Source organism: Carcharodon carcharias, chromosome 19 (genome assembly GCF_017639515.1).
Source record: "Carcharodon carcharias isolate sCarCar2 chromosome 19, sCarCar2.pri, whole genome shotgun sequence".
NCBI classification, from domain to species: domain Eukaryota; kingdom Metazoa; phylum Chordata; class Chondrichthyes; order Lamniformes; family Lamnidae; genus Carcharodon; species Carcharodon carcharias.
The window spans coordinates 95,131,766-95,150,944 of record NC_054485.1 but is presented as its reverse complement, the minus strand read 5'-3'; the positions used below and the strand labels follow the sequence as shown (position 1 = coordinate 95,150,944).

Below are 19,179 nucleotides of genomic sequence, written 5' to 3'. Positions count from 1 at the left end.
AAATGAAGCTGAAAGACACCATTACGCATTACTCAGTGAAAGTGAATATTTTTTCAGATTATTAAGTGACAAAATGTGTTCTCCTGTCGATCCACTCATGGTCAGAAATTCTTAACTTTTCTAGGCCTACCACTTCTTCTAGGCGCCGCCCTGACATCTGCAGCAGGGGTGGAGACAGCCTGTGCAATGGTTGGCCTTGTTGCCTCTGGTGACTTTGGCATGAGTCCTTTGGAGAGCCGAGGACATGAGGCTTGCTTTGGCTGCCCTCCTGTGGTCCAGCAGCTCCATCTGCGGTGACAGGGGACGAGATTGAGGGGGTCACAGGCAAAGTGGACACAGAGGGAGAGGACAGCCTCTGAGATTCCTGAATGGATGAACCAGGGGTGTCCAGCTGCTGCTGCTCCTTCTTTTGTGTGCCCAAGGGCCCTGTCCTGACCCCTTCAGAGGAAGAAGCACCTGGAGGGATGTTGAGTGTTGTCACTTCAGCAACTCACCCATGGCTATCGCAGGTCTGCGCGCATCTCCGCTTTCTGCTAGACCAGTGCCTCCATGGCATTCACTGTCCTTCCCATGAAGACCTCCATATGCACACATGTGGGCATCACTTAATCAGAGAGCAAATGGAATCATTACTCTGACTCGCGTGCTACTCCGTTGAGGGCTTCCAACAGCTCTGCGCGATGTTTACCCGCCTTCTGCTGACTCTCCATGAGGAGCTGGGAGGCCGAATCCAGAGGCTCATCATCTGACTGGGACCTCACAGTTGCCTCTTCCCCAGCAGCCCTCCGAGTGCCGGGGAGCTCGGATGAACCTGCCTCCTCCTGCTGCGGACACATGTCCGCACGGTAACCACCAGATGGTGAACCCCAGCCTGCTCTAGATCTAGATCTAGGTCCCATTGAGGTGTGTGTCTCTGAGCTGGTGGAGGGTGTGGGTAAGCGCTGTGATGGGTCTTCCAGGCTGATTATTACCAGTACTTCAATGGAGGAGGTGTCCTCTTGGCTGAAGATGGGGCCTTGATGGAGCTGAGGGTCTGGCTGGCTGAGGGTTTCGGTCACTTGGCAGAGCTCCCTGTGAACCAAAGTAGGGATAATGTGTACATGGCGGCAGAGTCAAAATCAGGAGCGAGAGTACTCTCAGTTGTGTTGAGAGAGGGATGATGTGGTGCAGGATCCTCACTTGGGCGTTTACCACCGACATCACCGTCACCGCAGGCAGAGTCTACATCCTCAACAGTCAGCGCGATGGCTCGCTCCTCAAAGTGGGTAAGGAATCTAACGTGGGCCACTCCACCCTCCTGGTCTGAGACCTCTCCCTGCTGCTGTGGGCCAGCTTCTCCTGCATGAAAACAGATGAAGAGAGTGTGAGCAGGACGCATGTCACTGCATGGAACATTTGTACGGTGAGCGGAGCCAAGGACAGGATGAGGACGTGAACTTCAGAGGATATGAGCCTGATAGGGATGTGAGGGTGTGTGTGTGAGAGTTAGTGGTGTTGTCCCTTGGAGTGTGAGATTCTCTCAACTATGGAACACAAACCACATTAAACGTTAAAGAAAGAAGTTTCAGGGAGATTTACAGCTTTGGCACATCCAGGGAGCACATATCGGACTAAAGCTAGTGGTGAAATTGCTGTTGGGCACCCTCATGAATTGGGCGATGGGAAGCAGCCACCCATTTTACAACATGCCCAATGGTCTTTTCCACATATTAAAATGGAAAAGAATTTCAGGCACAGTGTAGAACAGGAAGCTGATTAACCATTGACCCATTTCATGCCACTACCCAAGACCAATTTTCCTCCTGTCCCTTCTCCAAATATTGTAAAGATTTGTGTAAGCCTGTGCAATCTCCAGATGTCCTCGCCCTTCACCTAAAGGCCCAGAGCGATGGCTTGCCACCATTAGAACTCTGTGTTCCTTTATTCTTCTCCGCCTGATTTTCCTGTGCGCCTACACACAAACAAGTACATAGTTCCAGACAGAGGAACACAGGGATCTACTCCCATGGGTTTATCTCCAGGCTCAGATTCAGCCTTGTACCAAGCACCATTTTGTCCAGATACTAATGGGCAATAACGTTCAATGCCATTTTCGAAACCACAGAAGGTGGCTTTTGTTATTCATGGCACAAGTTTTCACTTTTTCAATTCCACTTATATCGTATCACTGTCTTGTAAGTACACCCTAACTTTAATCCTCCAGTCTTGCACACTCTGGGAATCCAGCCAACCTCTCTGCAATTTTTCCACAGATAAGTAGCTCTCAGCCTTCTGAGTCAGAATCCCAGTAGGGGAGGCTTTCGCCATCCCCATTCCTCCCACCACCCCAGGACTCCTCATTGATGAATATGTTTCTATAATGCTTTAACTGCTGGGGTGTATTTTGACTGCATTTAATGAATCACTGGTATGTCTGCAACGAAACTCGCCTTATGTTGCTTTTCACTATGACCCTTGCCTTAAGTGTCAACTGTGCCTCAGTTTATAGCACTCTCTTCTCTGAGTCAGACAAAAGCTGTGGGCTCAAGTCAAGCTGCAGAGACCTGAGCACATAATCCAGGCTGACACTCCAGTGCAGTGCTGAAGAAGTGCTGCATTGTTCAAGTTGCCATCTTTCAGGTGAGATAGGAAAACGTGGCCTTGTCTGTCCTCGTAAGGTGGGCATGAACGATCCCATGACACTGTTTTAAAAAAAAATCAGTGGGGCCATTCACCCTTACGTCCCCGTGAATATTTATCATACAGCCAACATCATTACAGCAACGTCAATGTTCAACAGGACAATGGCTATTCTGATCGAATTGTTGTTCGCTGTGTATCGTACAAACATATAAATGGGCCAAAGGCTGCCACTTTCGGACCTGTACAGGGCCTAATTTCCCTCAAATTACCTTGGAAAAGCAAAATATCTCAACAATTTGAACTTGTTAAGCAGCTGTTTCACGCTGCTACACTGCAGTAGCTATTTGAGTGGTATTTTCCACTGACTGCTGTCAGTCCAAGAAGATGTTCTGTCTACCACACAACTGAGCAACATCTTGAATGAATTTCAATGCTGGTGCAATGTATGTACATAGGCCCTACAGGTTATTCGTAATAGGCGGCGAAAGACTACTCAACCTTCCAATGCTGTCAGACATAATTCCACAGTTGGGCAGTACCTGCTGAACAATCCTGAATGTAATAATAGCTACATTGACAACAAATATAAGATAATCGGTCAAGTTCATGACATGTTTCATTGACACTTGCTAGAAGCGACGTACGTAGGGACCCATTCCCTGAGAAAAGAAAATGTTCAAGCCTTGCACCTTTATTGACTTTCCCAGGAGCTTGGGGTCCCTATAGTTTCCCATTATTTTCTCCATGTCAACGACTTGGCCAATCAGAGTCGACTTGCCAACTGATAAGCACCCTTTTCTCCTGTAGTATAAATTATTGTGATTATTTGAAATTTGGCATTCTTTCATTTGTCCTGATGAGTGCAAGTCAAAAATTTTCAGCAACATGTCTCTCTTTTCAGCAATATTCAAGTTCTGTACTACCAAGCGACTGTTCGCAAGTTATTTATTTTTTGCTTTGGATAAGTTCACTTAGTCCTTCTTTTAGGAACTAGAGGTAGTTTAAGTAAGTTGTATTTGTGGGTGTTAGGAATGAGTTTTAGTTTTAAGTCTAAGGTTAATTTGTATTTCTGTATTGGTGTTAAGAAAGGGGGAAATTGAGTTTTTTTTTCATTTTAAAAGTTGCCTGCAAGTCTGTAGGTTTGTTTGTATACCTGCAATCCAATGAGGTTTCATGACTCCTGAAGTAGAAAAGCTGGGCTGCTGCCTAGCAACAGGGGGCCCACAGACACAGGGAGAGACAGAACAGCAGTGTTTTGGTTCCGTTTAGTTTAGTTTTAGAAACTAGGAGCCAGGAGAAGCTAGACACAGCAGAGGGAACTGCAGAGAGCAGATTTCCCAAAAGAATCAAAAGGTCCCAAAGCCAAGGAGTGGTACAGAAAGGAAGGGGGCCCAAGAAGACATTCTAGTTAAAGGAAAAGAACAGGAATCTGGAAAATGTCCTGTTAAGTGAAGTTAAAAGTGAGGAGCAAAAGAAGGCTCCAAGCTTAAAGGGAGAAACCTGAAGGACACAGAAGTAAAGCAAAATAGGCTTGCGAGGAGCTAGAAGATCCAAGGAGACAACCAAAGGTTGGTGACTCCTTACTATGGGCATGTGAAGCAGTGGTGTTCTGTTGGCACAGCTGAGTATCTGAGAGAGTGTGTGGAAGGTAAAGTTTGAGTGCATGTGGCGATCCAGGGGAGAGGAACATTGGAAGGAGGGTTTGAAACCCTGGAGGTGAACACTTGTGGAAGGCATCCGAGAAATGCATCACCAAATCTTGGTTTCCATAACCATTCAGCAAATAGTGAGCTCACGTCAAAGAGTATGAAGAGTCAGTGATATGTGGTTGGGCTTAAAGCCACATATAGACCAGACCCAAGTCAGGGGAGGCAGATTCCCTTCTCTGAAGGTCATCAGTGAAATATTGTTTGTTGTGACAATTGACAGTTTTCATGTCATTTTCTAAGGTTCCATGTGTTCAGTTTTGTTAATTGTGTTTTCTTTTCATTATAGGCATTTCACCAGAGCAGATAATAATTGTTGCTGCATCGATCATAGGACTGATGTTTTCTACAGGAGCTTTCCTTGGAATAATGGTTCTGTGCTGGTTGAAGGGAGAGACCAGGCAAGGTATCTGTCAATGAATCTAATGGATATTAAATATGCACTTAAAGAGGAGGCTATGAAATAATATTTAAGTTATTTTTGACTAATTTTGAGCTTTTAACAAAAACATGTACTTACTCTAAAGAGATTGGGAAAGGGACTAATCAATTTCACCCCATCCCTTTGCCCTGTCAAGTGCAATTATGCTACTCTTTTATTGTTGTGATGTGGTTTGCACTTCAAATTAACAATGAAGAGTTAATCTAATTCTGAGTTTCCCCTTACCTGACTGTAAAGGGGAGGAGTGGGTGAAATATCCTTGTGAGCTGGCAGTTTCAGTTCACCTGTGTGTGTAACACTACCTGCAGTCAAGCTCCAGTGTATTGCCAAGTGGGTTTATGACATTGGATAAGGGTCTCCTACGATCTTGGAGGTACTGGCGATGGCAGGGGTTACCCTCCAGCCCAGATAGCAGGCCTCTCCCTTGGATCAGGAAGACGGCTGTCCATTGGCTTTGCTATGGGAGGGGTTTTCCCTTGGACCTGATGGTATGGGGCCTCCTATGGATCTGGTATAAGAGTTTGCCTTGGATTTAGTGCTAGATGTCCCTTGAAGCTGGCTCAGGAGTTAGCAGTAGCCTTTAATAAAAAAAAATAAGAACATAAAAAATAGGAGTAGGCCAATCTGCTCCATTGTACCTGCTCCGATAGTCAATAAATCATGGCGGATTGGATGTGGCCTTAGCTCCAGTTTCCTGCTTGTGTCTCATAACCTTTGACCTCCCTATCAATGAAAAATATGTCTAACTCAGCCTTGAAATATATTCAATGACCCACTCTGTACTGCCCTCTGAGAAAGAGCATTCCAAACACTAATGATCCTCTGAGAGAAGAAATTCCTCCTCATCTCCACCTCAAATGGGAGACACTTTTTATTAACACTGTGCCCCCTAGTTCTGGATTCATCCAAGTAATCAGCCTTCTGAATCTCCTCTGGACCACATCCAATGCAAGTGAACAGAAAATGCTGGAAAAACTCAGCAGCCCTGGCAGAATCTGTGGAGAGAGAAACCGAGTTAACGTTTTGCGTCCATATGACTCTTGGACAGAGCAGTATTTTCTGCAGTATTTTGCTTTTATCAAATGCAGGTATGTCCTTCTGTAAGATGACCAAAACTGTACATAGTACTGCAGGTGCGTCTCACCGAGGCCCTGCGTACTTGTAGCAAAACTTCCCCACTTTTACACTTCATCCCTCTGCAATGAAGGCCGATATTCTGTTAGGTTTCTTAATTACTTGCTGTACCTGCATGCTTACTTTTGTGATTCATTGATACACAAGGACACCCAGGTCCCTCTGTACTGCAGCATTCTGCAGCCTGTCTCCATTTAAATAATAGCCTGCTTTTCTATTCTTCCTGTCAAAGTGGACAACAGCACATTTTCCCACATTATATTCTATCTACCAAATTTTTGCCTGCTCATTTATCCTATCTATATCTCACTGAAGACTCTGTACCATCTTCACAACTTGCTTTCCTCCCTATATTTGTATTGTCAGCAAATTTGGCTACAAAACAGCTAGTTCCTTCATCTTAGTCATTAATATGGATCAGAAGTATTTAGCACCTGAGCTCTGATCCCTGCGGCACTGCAATTGTTACAGGTTGCCAATCTGAAAGTGACCCACTTATCCTGACTCTCTGTTTCCTGTCAATTAGCCAGTCCTCTATCCATGCTAATACATCTCCCACAACATCATATGTGCTTATCTTGTGTCATAACCTTTCATGTGGCACCTTATTGAATGTCTTTTGGAAATCCAAATACACTACATTTATCTACCCAGCTTGTTACATGCCCAAAAGAACATACAAATATATGAACAAGGAGCAGGAGTAGGCCATTCAGCCCCTCGAGCCTGTTCCGATATTTAGTAAGATCATGGCTGACCTGATCGTCACCTGAAATCTGCTTCCCACCTACCCCTGATAACCTGTCACTCACTCGCTTACCAAGGATCTATCCACCTCTGCCTTAAAAATATTCAGGAAGAGAGTTCCAAAGACTCACGACCCTTTGAGAGAAACAATTTCACCTCATCCCCATTTTAAATGGGTGACCCTTATTTTAAAACTGTGATTTCCAGTTCTAGATTGTCCCACAAGGGGACACATCCTCTCCACATCCACCCTGTCAAGACCAATCAGAATCTTATATGTTTCAATCAAGTCGCCTCTTACTCTTCTAAATTCCATTGGATATTAGCCTAGATTGGACAATCTTTCCTCATAAGACTCTAATAAATTTGTCAAACATGACCTTCCTTTCACAAAACCACGTGGTCTTTGCCCGGTTGTGTTATGATTTTCTAAATGTCCTGCTACCACCTCTTTAATAATGGATTCTAGAATTTCTGAATGACGGACATTAGGCTAACTGTCCTATAGTTTCCTGCTCTCTCCTTCCACCTTTTCTTGAACAGAGGTGTTACACTTTTGGCTTTCCAATCTGCTGGGGCCTTTCCATAGTCTTTTTGGAACATTACAACAAAAGCATCTGTTATTTCTGCAGTCACTTCATTTAAGACCCTAGGATTGCAGGCCGGCCAGTCTAGGGGACTTGACTTAAGTCCCATTAGTATTCCCATCGCCCTTTCTCTAGTGATACTGATTATTCTAAGTTCCTCCTTCCCTTCTGCCTCTAGATTTTCAACTATTCTTGGGTTGCTTTTTGTGTTGGTTTGCTGCTGTGAAAATGCATAAAATACATCTGTTCAAAGTCTCTGCTGGTCCCTCATTTTCCATTATTAATTTCCAGTCTCACCATCTAAGGGATCAATGCTCAGTTGAGCTACTCTTTTCCTGTTTATATATTTATAGAAGCTTTTACTGTCTGTTTTTATTTCTTGCTCATATCCCAATTTTCCCTCTTATTATATTTTTAGTTACGCTTTGTTGGTTTCTAAAACTTTCCCAATTATCTTCCCCACTACTAACCTTCACATTGTACATTTTTTCCATCAATTTGATGTCACCCTTAACTTCCTTAGTTAGCCATGGATGGTGCATTCTTCTGGTAAGGTCTTTCTTTCTCAATGGAATATATATTTTTTGAGAATTATGAAACATTTCCTTAAATGTCTGCTGCTGCTTTGCTACCATCTTAACCTTTTAACCTATTTACCCTGTATACTTTAGCCAGCCCTGTCTTCACATTTTTGTAATTGCCTTTATTTAAATTTAAGACACTAATTATGTACTCACATTTCTCACTCTGAAACTGAATATGAAATTCCATCATGTTATGGTCACTCTTGCCTGGAGGATCCTTTACTATGAGGTCCCTAATTAATACTGTCGCATTACACATGACCTTGTCCTTAACACATTCCAGAATATATGGTTCTAAAAATTGTCCCAAATACAGTCTATGAACTCAGCCTCTAGGGTATCATTTCCAATTTGATTTGTCCAATTAATTTGTAAGCCATTCACAATTATTGGGGTACCTTTGTTGCAAATCCCAATTATTTCTTGATGTACACCCTGTCATGTATAGCTACTGATAGGGAGCCTGTAAACCACTCAACCAGTGACTCCTTTCCTTTGCTATTTCTTGTCTCCACCCAAACTGATTCTGCAGGGTGGATTGTACGAACCCCATCCCTCCACCACTCCCCAAACCAGGAGCGTTTTTCTGGGGGCATGTAAAATATATTGGGCAACTAGACAAAGTGTCTCCTCACCCACCCCCAACCTGGTCCCCATAACATGTCGGGGGTTGTGGGGTGTGGATGAGGCACTGACTAGCTTGCCCATCCTTATGCCTATAGAGGTTCTTAAGTGGCCAAATAATGCCCAGTTAAGGCCCTCAATGCACCTCCACTAGCATAAAATGCTGGGCAATGGATGGCAGGCAAGAGTGAGAAGGCTTTTTTTTAAAATCAAATTTGGTAAAAAGGCAGAGATAAAAACAAAAAAACTGCGGATACTGGAAACCCAAAACAAAAACAAAAACAGAATTACCTGGAAAAACTCAGCAGGTCTGGCAGCATCGGCGGAGAAGAAAAGAGTTGACATTTCGAGTCCTCATGACCCTTCGACAGAACTTGAGTTCGAGTCCAAAATACTCGAACTCAAGTTCTGTCGAAGGGTCATGAGGACTCGAAATGTCAATTCTTTTCTTCTCCGCCAATGCTGCCAGACCTGCTGAGTTTTTCCAGGTAATTCTGTTTTGGTAAAAAGGCAGGTGGGTGCACATCAGGGGCACCCCCCTCTTCTCACCCCAACTCCCCCCCACCACCACACCCCCCACCCCCCACTTGCCAAGATGCTACACCCCTTTTGTGTCTCCCCATCTTGCCTACAAACAACACCCCTCAACTCTCTCTTCTGGTAGCCGATCCCTCCCCACTCAAAATGCCTGACTAGGGCACGGTCGCCATGATGTTCTTGCCAGGACTCCTTGAAGTCCCAGCAGTAATCCCTGCTGAGCTCTGGCGCTGCAAGAGCCGTTGGCCAATAAGCTTTGCCGGCATCTTGGAAGGGCGGGACTTCTTTTCCACTGATGTGTGGAAGTCCAACCCTCAGCTTTTTTAAGCCACCCACAGCGTGTTATTGCAGTGGGGCAGCCTTTTTAAAAGCCGGTCAGTAAAATTAAGCACCACACCTTAATCTCCTGAACCAAGATCATTTCTCACTTTTGTACCGATCTCATTCTTTATTAACAGGGTTATCCCACCTCCTTTACCTTTCCCCTTGTCCTTTCCAAATGCCAAATATCCTTGACTATTCAGGTCCTAGCGTTGGCCACTTAACATCCACGTCTCAGTAATGGCTGTCATATCCTAGTCATTTATGAATATTTCTGCTATCAATTCATCTATTTTGTTATGAAGGCTGCGAGCATTCAGATGAACAGCCTTCAAGTCTGTCTTTTTACCATTTTTGCTAACTTGGATCTTATTTGCTGGTGCACACTTATGCTTGCACGCTCTGTTCCTTGTATCACACTCTGGCTATCATTACCTGTATCATTACCCTGCACTACTTCCTTGCCCTTTCTCTTTAACTTTCCAAATTCCCCCTCATGTGAATCCTTCCACCCCACACCCCAGTCACTATTTATTCTAAAGCCCTCCCTAGAGTCCTAAGTATACAATTCACCAGGACCCTTATCCCAGCACAGGCATGGTGCAGGCAGTCCCACCAGTATAGTTCCCTCTTTCACCAGTACTGATGCTAGTGGCCTATGAATCAAAACCCATTCCCTTTGCAAAGTCTTTGAGCCACTCATTCAATTCCCTGATCTTATTTACCCCATGCCAATTTGTTTGAGGCTCAGTTAGCAATCCAGAAATTATTGCCTTTATGGTTCTGCTTTGCAATTTAGTGCTGAGCTGCTCATACTTCCTTCGCAGAACCTCATTCTTAGTCCTACCTATGTTGTTGGTTCCCACGTGGACCACTACAACTTGCTTACTTCCAGAAAAAGAGGAAATAGTTTGCAGACCTGGTAGCATCCATGGGGAGAGAAACAGAGTTAATGGCTGAATTTTCTGCTGATAAATTCACTTCAGGAGTTGGAAATATTTCTACTCCTGACCCCGCACAAATCTGCATTATCTTCCAGGAAGTGACCTCCTAATTGGCTGCCTGCACCTCCGCCATCCAAATAAGTGTGGTGGGAGGGTTCCTGAGGCTCTAGGCCCATTCAGAGGGCCTGTAGCTGTGGATGGAACTAACAGGAGTGTTCGGTGCTGCTGAGGCAGTTGGGGGACTGGGAGGAGTGACTCAAAATAGAGCCCTTGAAATGTTGAAGGAGGGCCAAGACAGATAGGGATGTTGCAGTGAAGGGGAAACCTCTCCAGAGGATTGGTGTTGGCTGAGGGTGCGGCTTTTCAGCTCCATGGCCCAGTTACCGGGGCAGCGAGCCTCCCACTCTGATGGCCACACCTAGACTGCCACCAAGATACCACCTCCACGGAGCTGCCGGGCTCCACACTCAGTGACGGCCTGCTCGAAAGCTGGGAAGATCCCAACCAAGTTCTCACCGTCCTACCCATTGGGCACTTTGTTGGACTAATTGGTCAGCTAACGCTGACATGTCAGGTCGTCCTGAGGCTGGAAGGTGTCACTATGCAGACCTAATGCCCTCATCTCTGATCTCGCTCCCAATTTCCACCTTCAACGCCATGGCCGCAGCATCAGGAAGGATCTGCCCAATGTTTCACATCTGTGACATTTCCTCAGAAATGGGAAGAATTGGAAATGTAATGGGCTTTGAATAATGAAAGGGGGGAGGTTGAAAATAAAGAACAAAAAGGAAGGTCTGTGATACGATGGAGTGCAGGAGAGATTAAATGACAATAAGTTTCATGGTCCATGGCCAAAGGGAGCGTGCGGGACAAATAATGAAACAATAGGTTTGTTTTGAGGAGGTGTGGCATAGCTGCTATCTAGAAAAGGGAAAAGGAAGAGAGAAAATCAGCAAAGAAGGAAACAAATGGGGGCAGATGTTATAGTGTGAGATTGTTGAATTCCAGTTGGGTCCAGAAGGCTGTAAGGTCCCTTACTGGTGGATGAGGAGCTGTTCCTCGAGCTTACATTGAGCTTCATTGAAACCCGGCAGGGGGCCGAGGACAGAGATGTCAGAGTGCGGGGTAGGTGGAGAATTAAAGGACTTGTCCACCAGAAGCTTGGGATCAGGCGTATGGACTGAATGAAGATGGTCCACACACTGCTCACCCAGACTGCATTTTGTCTCCCCAGTGTAGAAAATGTTGATACGAAAGCTGAACTCAGTTTCTCTCTCCAGAGATGCCGTCAAACCTGTTGAATGTTACCAGTATTTTCTGTTTTAATTTCAGATTTCCTATTTACACTGTATTTCGCTTTTGAATTAGCAGCAGAGCTCCTGTGCATCCTTAACCCTTAGACAAAGCACATGTTTTAGGCTCTGAGCATTTGGACAGTCCTGTCTGCACTCTCAAGAGTAGTTAAACTTTCCATCCAGGAGTGGACTTCTGCCTATATCTATAAACATCCAGGCACATTTATGTCCTATTTCCAATCATCAGAACAGATTTCACTGCCAAACAGTATAATTTGGATATAGCAATTGAGAATCAGTACTGTAGACACTTGCCTCATATTATTCACAACAATATAAACTTTAAGTCTTGAGATCGTGAGATGATTATAGCAGGCCAAATCTGCAGTGGACACCGCTAAAAGGGAACATCACTCACTGATCACGTACATGGGGAAAAGTTGGTGGCCTACCCGCCATTTTGTTCTCCGGGCAAGGTGTGCAATTTGTGGTGCACCTTATAAAATTGGATCCTGCATGTAAATTGTGTCCAGAAGTTCCTAACCAGATGGTGTGTTATTTTGCTCTCATTGGTGCCTCCACATACACCTGGTGTGAGTAAGCTCATGGAGCTCCTTCGTTCTACTGCCCTAATGTGTGGTCCATTGATAAGTGGCTGGTTTGCCCCATGACTGTGATACCAGTATGGCCTGCAGCCTGTGCAACCCAGAGACCAGCACTGTTACCATTTATCAGCTGTCCATTGTTGAATGTGTAATTCACCTTCTCATAGATCTGCTGTTCGTAGGTTACAGTGGGTTTCAAACAATTTTAATGTTCTTGTTCATTTCCCCTTAGCATCTGTGATGAATGTCAGACGTTGGTTTCTGATCCTGCTGATTAGTAACATTCTGTCTCTTGTTGCCATTGTCATTGCTCTCATATCCTGGATTGCAATTAAAGGTACGTGTACATAAAATATTCTTTATTTATGTGAAAATGATCAGTTAAGACAAGGTAGGCCAGTATTCTGCAGGGTAACTGGAAAAGAATGAATAGCTAAGTCAATACATAGTAATCCTCTTCATATAGACTGCCCAATACAACCCTCTGCCAGGTGCAGGTAAACCTGTTAGGTTTTGTGGGCTGATGTCCAGGAAGACCTTATTAGTGTCAGTCACTGGTCTTCCCACAGCTTAAAAAAGCAGTCTCAGCAGCAGAGAGATAAAGTGTGGCACCTTAGTTCCCATCATTAATTACTTCAGGGTGTCAGCACGTTACACCCCTAATAATGGTAACATCAGCATGTCAGCATGTACATCCCTAGTAATGGTGACATCACAATGTAAGCTTGCACAAACCTAGTAATAATGACATCAAAATGTCAGCAAATGCACAATAATATTAGAGCATCAGCTTGTATACTGCTAGTAGGTGTGACATCACAACATGAGCCTGCAAACTCCTAGTAACAGCCACATCACAATGTAAATAAGTACACTCCTAGTAATGGTGACATCACAATGTCAGCATGTTCCCCTTAGTAACGGTGACGTATCAATGTCAGCATGTACACACCTAGTACCTGTGACATCACAATGTGGGCATGGGCACTCCTGGTAACGGTGACATCAGAATGTCAGGTACACTTCTAATAATGGAGAGATCATAATATTGGCATGTCCCCCGAGTAGTGGTGACATCACAATGTCAGTATGTAACCTCCTAGTAATGGTGATATCACAATGTCAGCATGTACCTCTAGTAACAATAACATCACAATGTCAGCATATACAAATGTCACTGGGTTTGTGTCCTGGAGTTCCCTACCTAACAACACCATGCTTGTGGTGTTGTTGGAGAGCTCCAGCAGAACAAAGACATCGGCATTCCTGGTAGAAGATCCACCTCTTCACTCCTCGGTCAATGAGGAATGGGGAATTAATGCAGCCTCACTAACTTAACCCCAGAACAAATATATAAAATATGTGAGCTAGGGTGGGGCAAGAACATTGGTGCACCATGTTAGTTTAATCTCTCATTAAGTAATATGTATATTAACAACCATTATTTTGGATCATTGGTACAGGTGCTTCCTTTGTGGCTGTGGTGGCTTTAATCGTTGGGGTCATCCTGCTAGTTTTGGCCTTAACTGCCACCATAGCCACTTGGAACCTGGGCTGTCTGTGCATCAAGGAGTTCCTGAAACGTTCAGGTAAAGAGCAGTTTCCTTATCTAAAAAAATTTGCAATCTTAAAAATGAAACCACACACCATCTAAATCATCACATCACTTGACAGGTTTTCGAGTTTCACTTGATGCAAGCAGTCTCATATGCTCCTTGACTGTGATCGTCATCTCAATCCCCACCCTAGCGGAAGAGATTCAGCAGAACAGTGAGTTTGCTGAAACCCTTCATTACTCTTCATAACATTTCAACCAATTGAATTCGCTTCTGTGTAATCTGAAAGTTTTCAGTAAGTTTCTCCTATGAACGGCTGAACCTTGTGGAATAGAAAGAACCCAGGTTTGCATTGAATAAGTAACTCTTGATCTGGCAGCAGCAGTGAAATACCAGATTTACATACTGCTCAACTTTGTTCTCCATTGACTTCAATATGATATGAAATTGGCTCCTCAGAACATCACTGAATGGCCATCAGGATTGGGAATCCAGCCAATTTTACCCTTCCTCATTTGGGCTAGACTTCAGTGCCGCCCCAACCTCACTCCATCACCTTCCAACCCAAATGAGGAAGGGTAAAATTGGCTGGATTCCCAATCTTGATGGCCATTCAGTGATGTTCTGAGGAGACAATTCCATATCATATTGAAATCAATAAGAAACAAACTTGAGCAGTGTCTAAATCTGGTATTTCACTCATTCCCATGGGTTTCCTGCCCAATAAATTAGGTTGGCACCCCTCTTTGTGAGGACATTACACGAGAAAGGGTTAACCTGAGACAGTACTTCAACATATGCCAGGATAACTGGTGAAGGGACTTAGTTAAGACCAGCAGCAGGAAGCTTTGGATAGTTGTCAGGCAGCATTCTCCACTTGAAGAATACCTGATAGACAGTCACCCAGGAGTGAATTAGTGATGTGGGAACCTGGGTCTATTGTCTCAATGAATTAGTAAAAACACAGAAGATGGCTTGTTAGTATTTCCTCCTCTGTCCAGAGGCAAATCTGACCTACAGTACCACAACCTCCACCATAGGTAGGGCAAGGAGGTAGGTTGCAAATCCACCCCAGCCAAAAGCGGGGATCGCAATGTGTGCATGCTGATGGAATTAGCATGCTCTAAGACCTCCAAGTTGGTGACCTTGTTCTGCCAAAAAATGTCAAGCTTATATGTAAGGCAGCAAAGATGATAATTGTTCAGCCTTTTCTGCTGCCTAGCATTGCCCAGATCTCAGCACTATAGAGGGGTGCACTGAGGCTGCACACTTGATAGACACACAGATTGAAGTTCTCAGTCAGATTGCTGTTGTTCCACACTCTCTCACTCAGCTTGGACATAACTACTGCAGCTTTTGGGCTGCCTGTGTTGATTTCAGCTTTAAGTGACAGATTGCTGGTGATTTTAGAGCCTAGGTATGTGAAGCTATCTACAATTTTGAGCATCACATTGTCAATATTGATAGGTGATGGTATGGCAACATCCTGGACCATGACATTTGCCTTCCTGATGCACGTGGTCAAACCAAACTCATTACTTTCATGAGAGGTGCTGTTCATTTGCTGCTGCGGTTGTTCCTCAGTATGGCATGCTAGTGCCGCATCATCAGCACAGAACAACTCTCTCATGATGCCAAGGCATATCTTTGTCTTGCATCTCAGGCCAGCAAGGCTGACAGCTTTATGTCAGTTCTGGTATGTAAGTAGACACCCTCTGTAGATGACCTGAAGGCATAAGACAGCAGCAAAGAGAAGAACATGCCAAGAGTGTCAGTACCAGAAGACAGCCCTGATGGACCTCACTGTAGATCCAAAAGGGTCTGTTGTTGCCCATCATAGGTGACCTTCTCCATCGTGTTGTCATGCAAACAGGAGCTCGCATTGAACAGCATCGGCAGGCAGCCTGTTTTCTCTTAAAAGGCCGCCCACCTCTGCCCACGTGGTCGAAAGCCTTGGTGATATCAATGAAGGCAATATACAGACATCTCTTTTATTCATGCCATTTCTCTTGCAGATGCCCGACTGAGAAGATCATGTTAGTTGTAAATCTTCCAGTTCTGAAACCACACTGGGATTTGGGGTAGATTTATTAAGTCAGTGTGACACAAGCAACACAGACAAATATCTTGTAATAAAAGCAAAATACTGTGGATGCTGGCAAATACATTTCCCACAATGCTCAGCAGGGTGATGCCTCGATAGTTGTTGCAATCAGTGTGGTCATCCTTGCTCTTGTAGGCTCACAACCTTTGCCTCAGGCATATCATGGGTTACTGCGCACCGCCGCGCCCCCCCCCCCCCCACCCCCCCCACTTCCCTCCAGCAGGGACAGAGAGGCTTGTGCAGATGGTGCAGGAATGCTGGTTTTTTGCGCTTAATGAGTTCAGGTAGTATAGCCTCAGCATGAGGAACTTTGCCTATAGCAAGCAAGTCAATAGCTTTGTTAGGTCTCTCCACTGTGGGTTTGATATTCAGCTTTGCCATGACAGGCAGGCTCTTTATGCTGTCTAGAGATTGCTCGCTGAGAACTGTTCTCCCTAGAGTGCAACTCAAGGTCGTGTTCCGCTCATCTCTCCAACTGTTCATTTCAGTCAGTGATGACGTCCCCTGCCTTTGTTTTCAATGGCGTTGCTTTCTTTGCTGATGGACCTGTTGCCTTTTTCATCCCTTCATACATACATCTGGGTATTTGTGCCAAAGATATAACCAGTAGCCGCTGCTGCACCAATGTTGGACTTCAAGCAGCTCTCCATGCTTGGATCCCTTTTGTAATCGCGGATGTTGTGAGTGATGTATGGTAGGAGGTGCCTGGAAGGATGTTTTATTTTGCTTCTGCACTCTGTGGGAATGTCAGAGAGCACCTATTCAATGGAATTGAGGTTTTTTTTGTCAGGGTGGGAGGCATGGCCAACATTGATACGAGGATGGCACTTCTGCTTAGAATGAAAAAGCTTCAAAGGTTGCATCCTAACCCTGGTGTACACCAAGGAGTGATCTGTACCACAGTGAGCTTTGTGGTGGCTGTGTGTGTTGCGAATGCTGTTCAGAGGGTCACGTTTAATGACGATCAGACCCAGCTGGTGCCAATGCCCTGATCTTGGATATCTCCAGGACACTTTGTGACATAGTTTGTTCTGAAAGAAGATATTAGTTTCACAAAGGTCATGGTAGCAGCAGCAAAGCTCAAGTAGTCTCTGTCCATTCTCATTTACCTTTCCCAGGTCATGATGTCTGAGGCAGAAGGGCTATACCTCATGATCTGTGCCCACTCTTCCATTGAAATCCCCCAGTAGCTAAAGATTTTCTGGCCTAGGGATTCTGCATATAGCAGTGTCAAGCTCCTCATAGAATTAGTCTTTTGCCTGTGTAGTGGAGCACAGAATTGGAGCATAGATCATCTTGAGGATAACTGGCCCTGTTTGCGTTGAGTGCTGAATGGTGAGAACATGGCCTGAAGCATTTGTGAGGGGTTATATCACGAGTTCTCTACAATGAAGCCCACACCTTGTTCACACGTTTCCCCTGACTTCTTCCCCTGCCAGATGAATGTTTAATGTCTTTCAGCGATCCACTCTTGGCGGGCCTGAACAATATAAGGGAGCAATGTCAATGCCTATCAAGTTCCATGTTGATCACAGCTGTCTTGTGGGCATTATTGACCAGCAGCAAGTCATCGGTCAGTCCCGTACACAGGGTCCTGATGTTCCAGCCTGCCAATCGAAGAGTTGGCATCTTTTTCTTTCCGACTTGTTTGCTTGCTTGCGATGGATTCCATCCACTTGTTTCGTAGAAACTCTAAACTTCAAGCAGCTATTGAAGCAGATGGACTGTGGCGAGTCAGCACCTTCCTCTTAGGTGCTTCCCGACTTGGGGTGGGCGGAACACAATGGTCCCTCCCACCATCGGAGGCAGCCTGTAACCAACTGAGTTGGGCTTATCGCTTGTAACTGCAGTCGCCCGTGTTGCGTTAATGCTCTGCAGTGAAACTAGGGTGTCCTTTCCAGGGCTCAAGCCTGGGCAAAACATATTTAGACCTGGGCTGGCCAAACGTCAGGGTACCCTTCTCAGCCTCCCTGAGGCCGAGGGAATGCAAGGCAGAATTTTACAGCCCCATCACTGGAGGGGGAGGGGTGGGGTTGCAGCCGTAAAAGGCAGTGGGCCGCTCAAAATTCCATTGACTTCGGCAGGAATGGTAGGTGGGGCCGTAAAATTCCACCCCAAAACACTACGATTGACACTGGCTTTCTTTACAGGGGTTTCTGGAAAGATATTTAGACTTCAGTCCACCTTTGGGCTTGTGTGATCATAGAATATCCCAGCATAGAAACTGTTTGTCTGGCTCAACAAGTTTGCATCAATAGCACTAGACCACTGATCCCATTCTCCCACTAGCTTCCTGTACCCTTTAATATTCCTTTTCTTGGGATCTACATCTCCATCTTAGAGGGCAAACAGGGCCTTTGGTTTTACACCTTGTCCTGAAGCCTCAGTCCTCTCTGAGCACTGCACTGGAGCGTCAGACTAGACTTTGTGCTCAAGTCTTTAGAGCGGGGCTGGAACCCACGACCTCCTGACTCTGAGGTGAGAGTCACGACTGACAGTTATTGAGATAGGAAGGATTCACAGAAGGAGGAAAGTTGTTAAAAGAACGGTCTCTGATCAAAAGATGGATTTTCCTCTTCAGTGCTGGGAGTGAGAGCTTGGGCGGAGTGAATTATTGTGACTTGAAGAATCAGATGCTTTATTCACTTGAAATTGCTCAACTTCAGATCATGAGCAGCCAGTGCCTGAATCTGTGGTGATCATGTCTACCACACCCAGCTCTTTCACCCTGTGCTGAGGAGGAGAATCTCTCCCAAGGTGTTTAAAAAATGGAATGTGTCCAATTCTGGCTTTTTGCACCTCCCCATTTTAATCACTCCACCACTGTAGGCCATGATTTCAGCTTCCTAGACCGTAAGCTCTGGAATTCTTTCTCTAAACCTCTGCATCTCTCCTCCCCCTTTAAGATGTTCCTTAAAACCTACTGCTTTAAACAAGTTTTAGTCACCTGCCTTAACTTTTCTTATGTAGCTCAGTGTCAAATTTTGTTTGATATCCCTCCTGTTTAGAGATATTGGGATATTTTACTATGTTAAAGTTGCTATATAAATGCAAGTAGGATATGGAGATACTTTGTGTGAATTAACTCAATGTTTTCACTGTTATACATTTTCAGATCAAGGTTGCAGTGTCACCTTTTTAACCTGGACCATACTGGTCCCCATATTGGTCACCTGTGTGATATTCCCAACGGTGATCTCTGCGATCTGGTGCTGTAAGTATCCATGAATCCAAGGATTCACCCATCTAGTCACTTTCTGAGGAATTCCATTATAAGGAAAGCTTTAATCAGTGATTCTGCTATCACTTTAATTTTCAAAATGGAACAATTGCAAAGAAACCTTGAGTACATTACCCATTCTGCCCCTTCA

The 19,179-nt window shown here is 44.8% G+C and overlaps 1 protein-coding gene across 1 annotated transcript in view; it reads left to right on the top strand.

Annotated features, from left to right (window-relative positions):
• The window catches only part of LOC121291884, a 40,234-nt gene that overhangs the window by 5,788 nt on the left and 15,267 nt on the right, over positions 1–19,179 (top strand). The window contains exons 3-7 of the mRNA XM_041213532.1: positions 4,618–4,734; positions 12,381–12,485; positions 13,612–13,737; positions 13,823–13,918; positions 18,924–19,022. Of these exons, the coding sequence (XP_041069466.1) occupies positions 4,618–4,734; positions 12,381–12,485; positions 13,612–13,737; positions 13,823–13,918; positions 18,924–19,022 (543 nt within the window). The remainder of the gene's footprint in view (positions 1–4,617; positions 4,735–12,380; positions 12,486–13,611; positions 13,738–13,822; positions 13,919–18,923; positions 19,023–19,179) is intronic.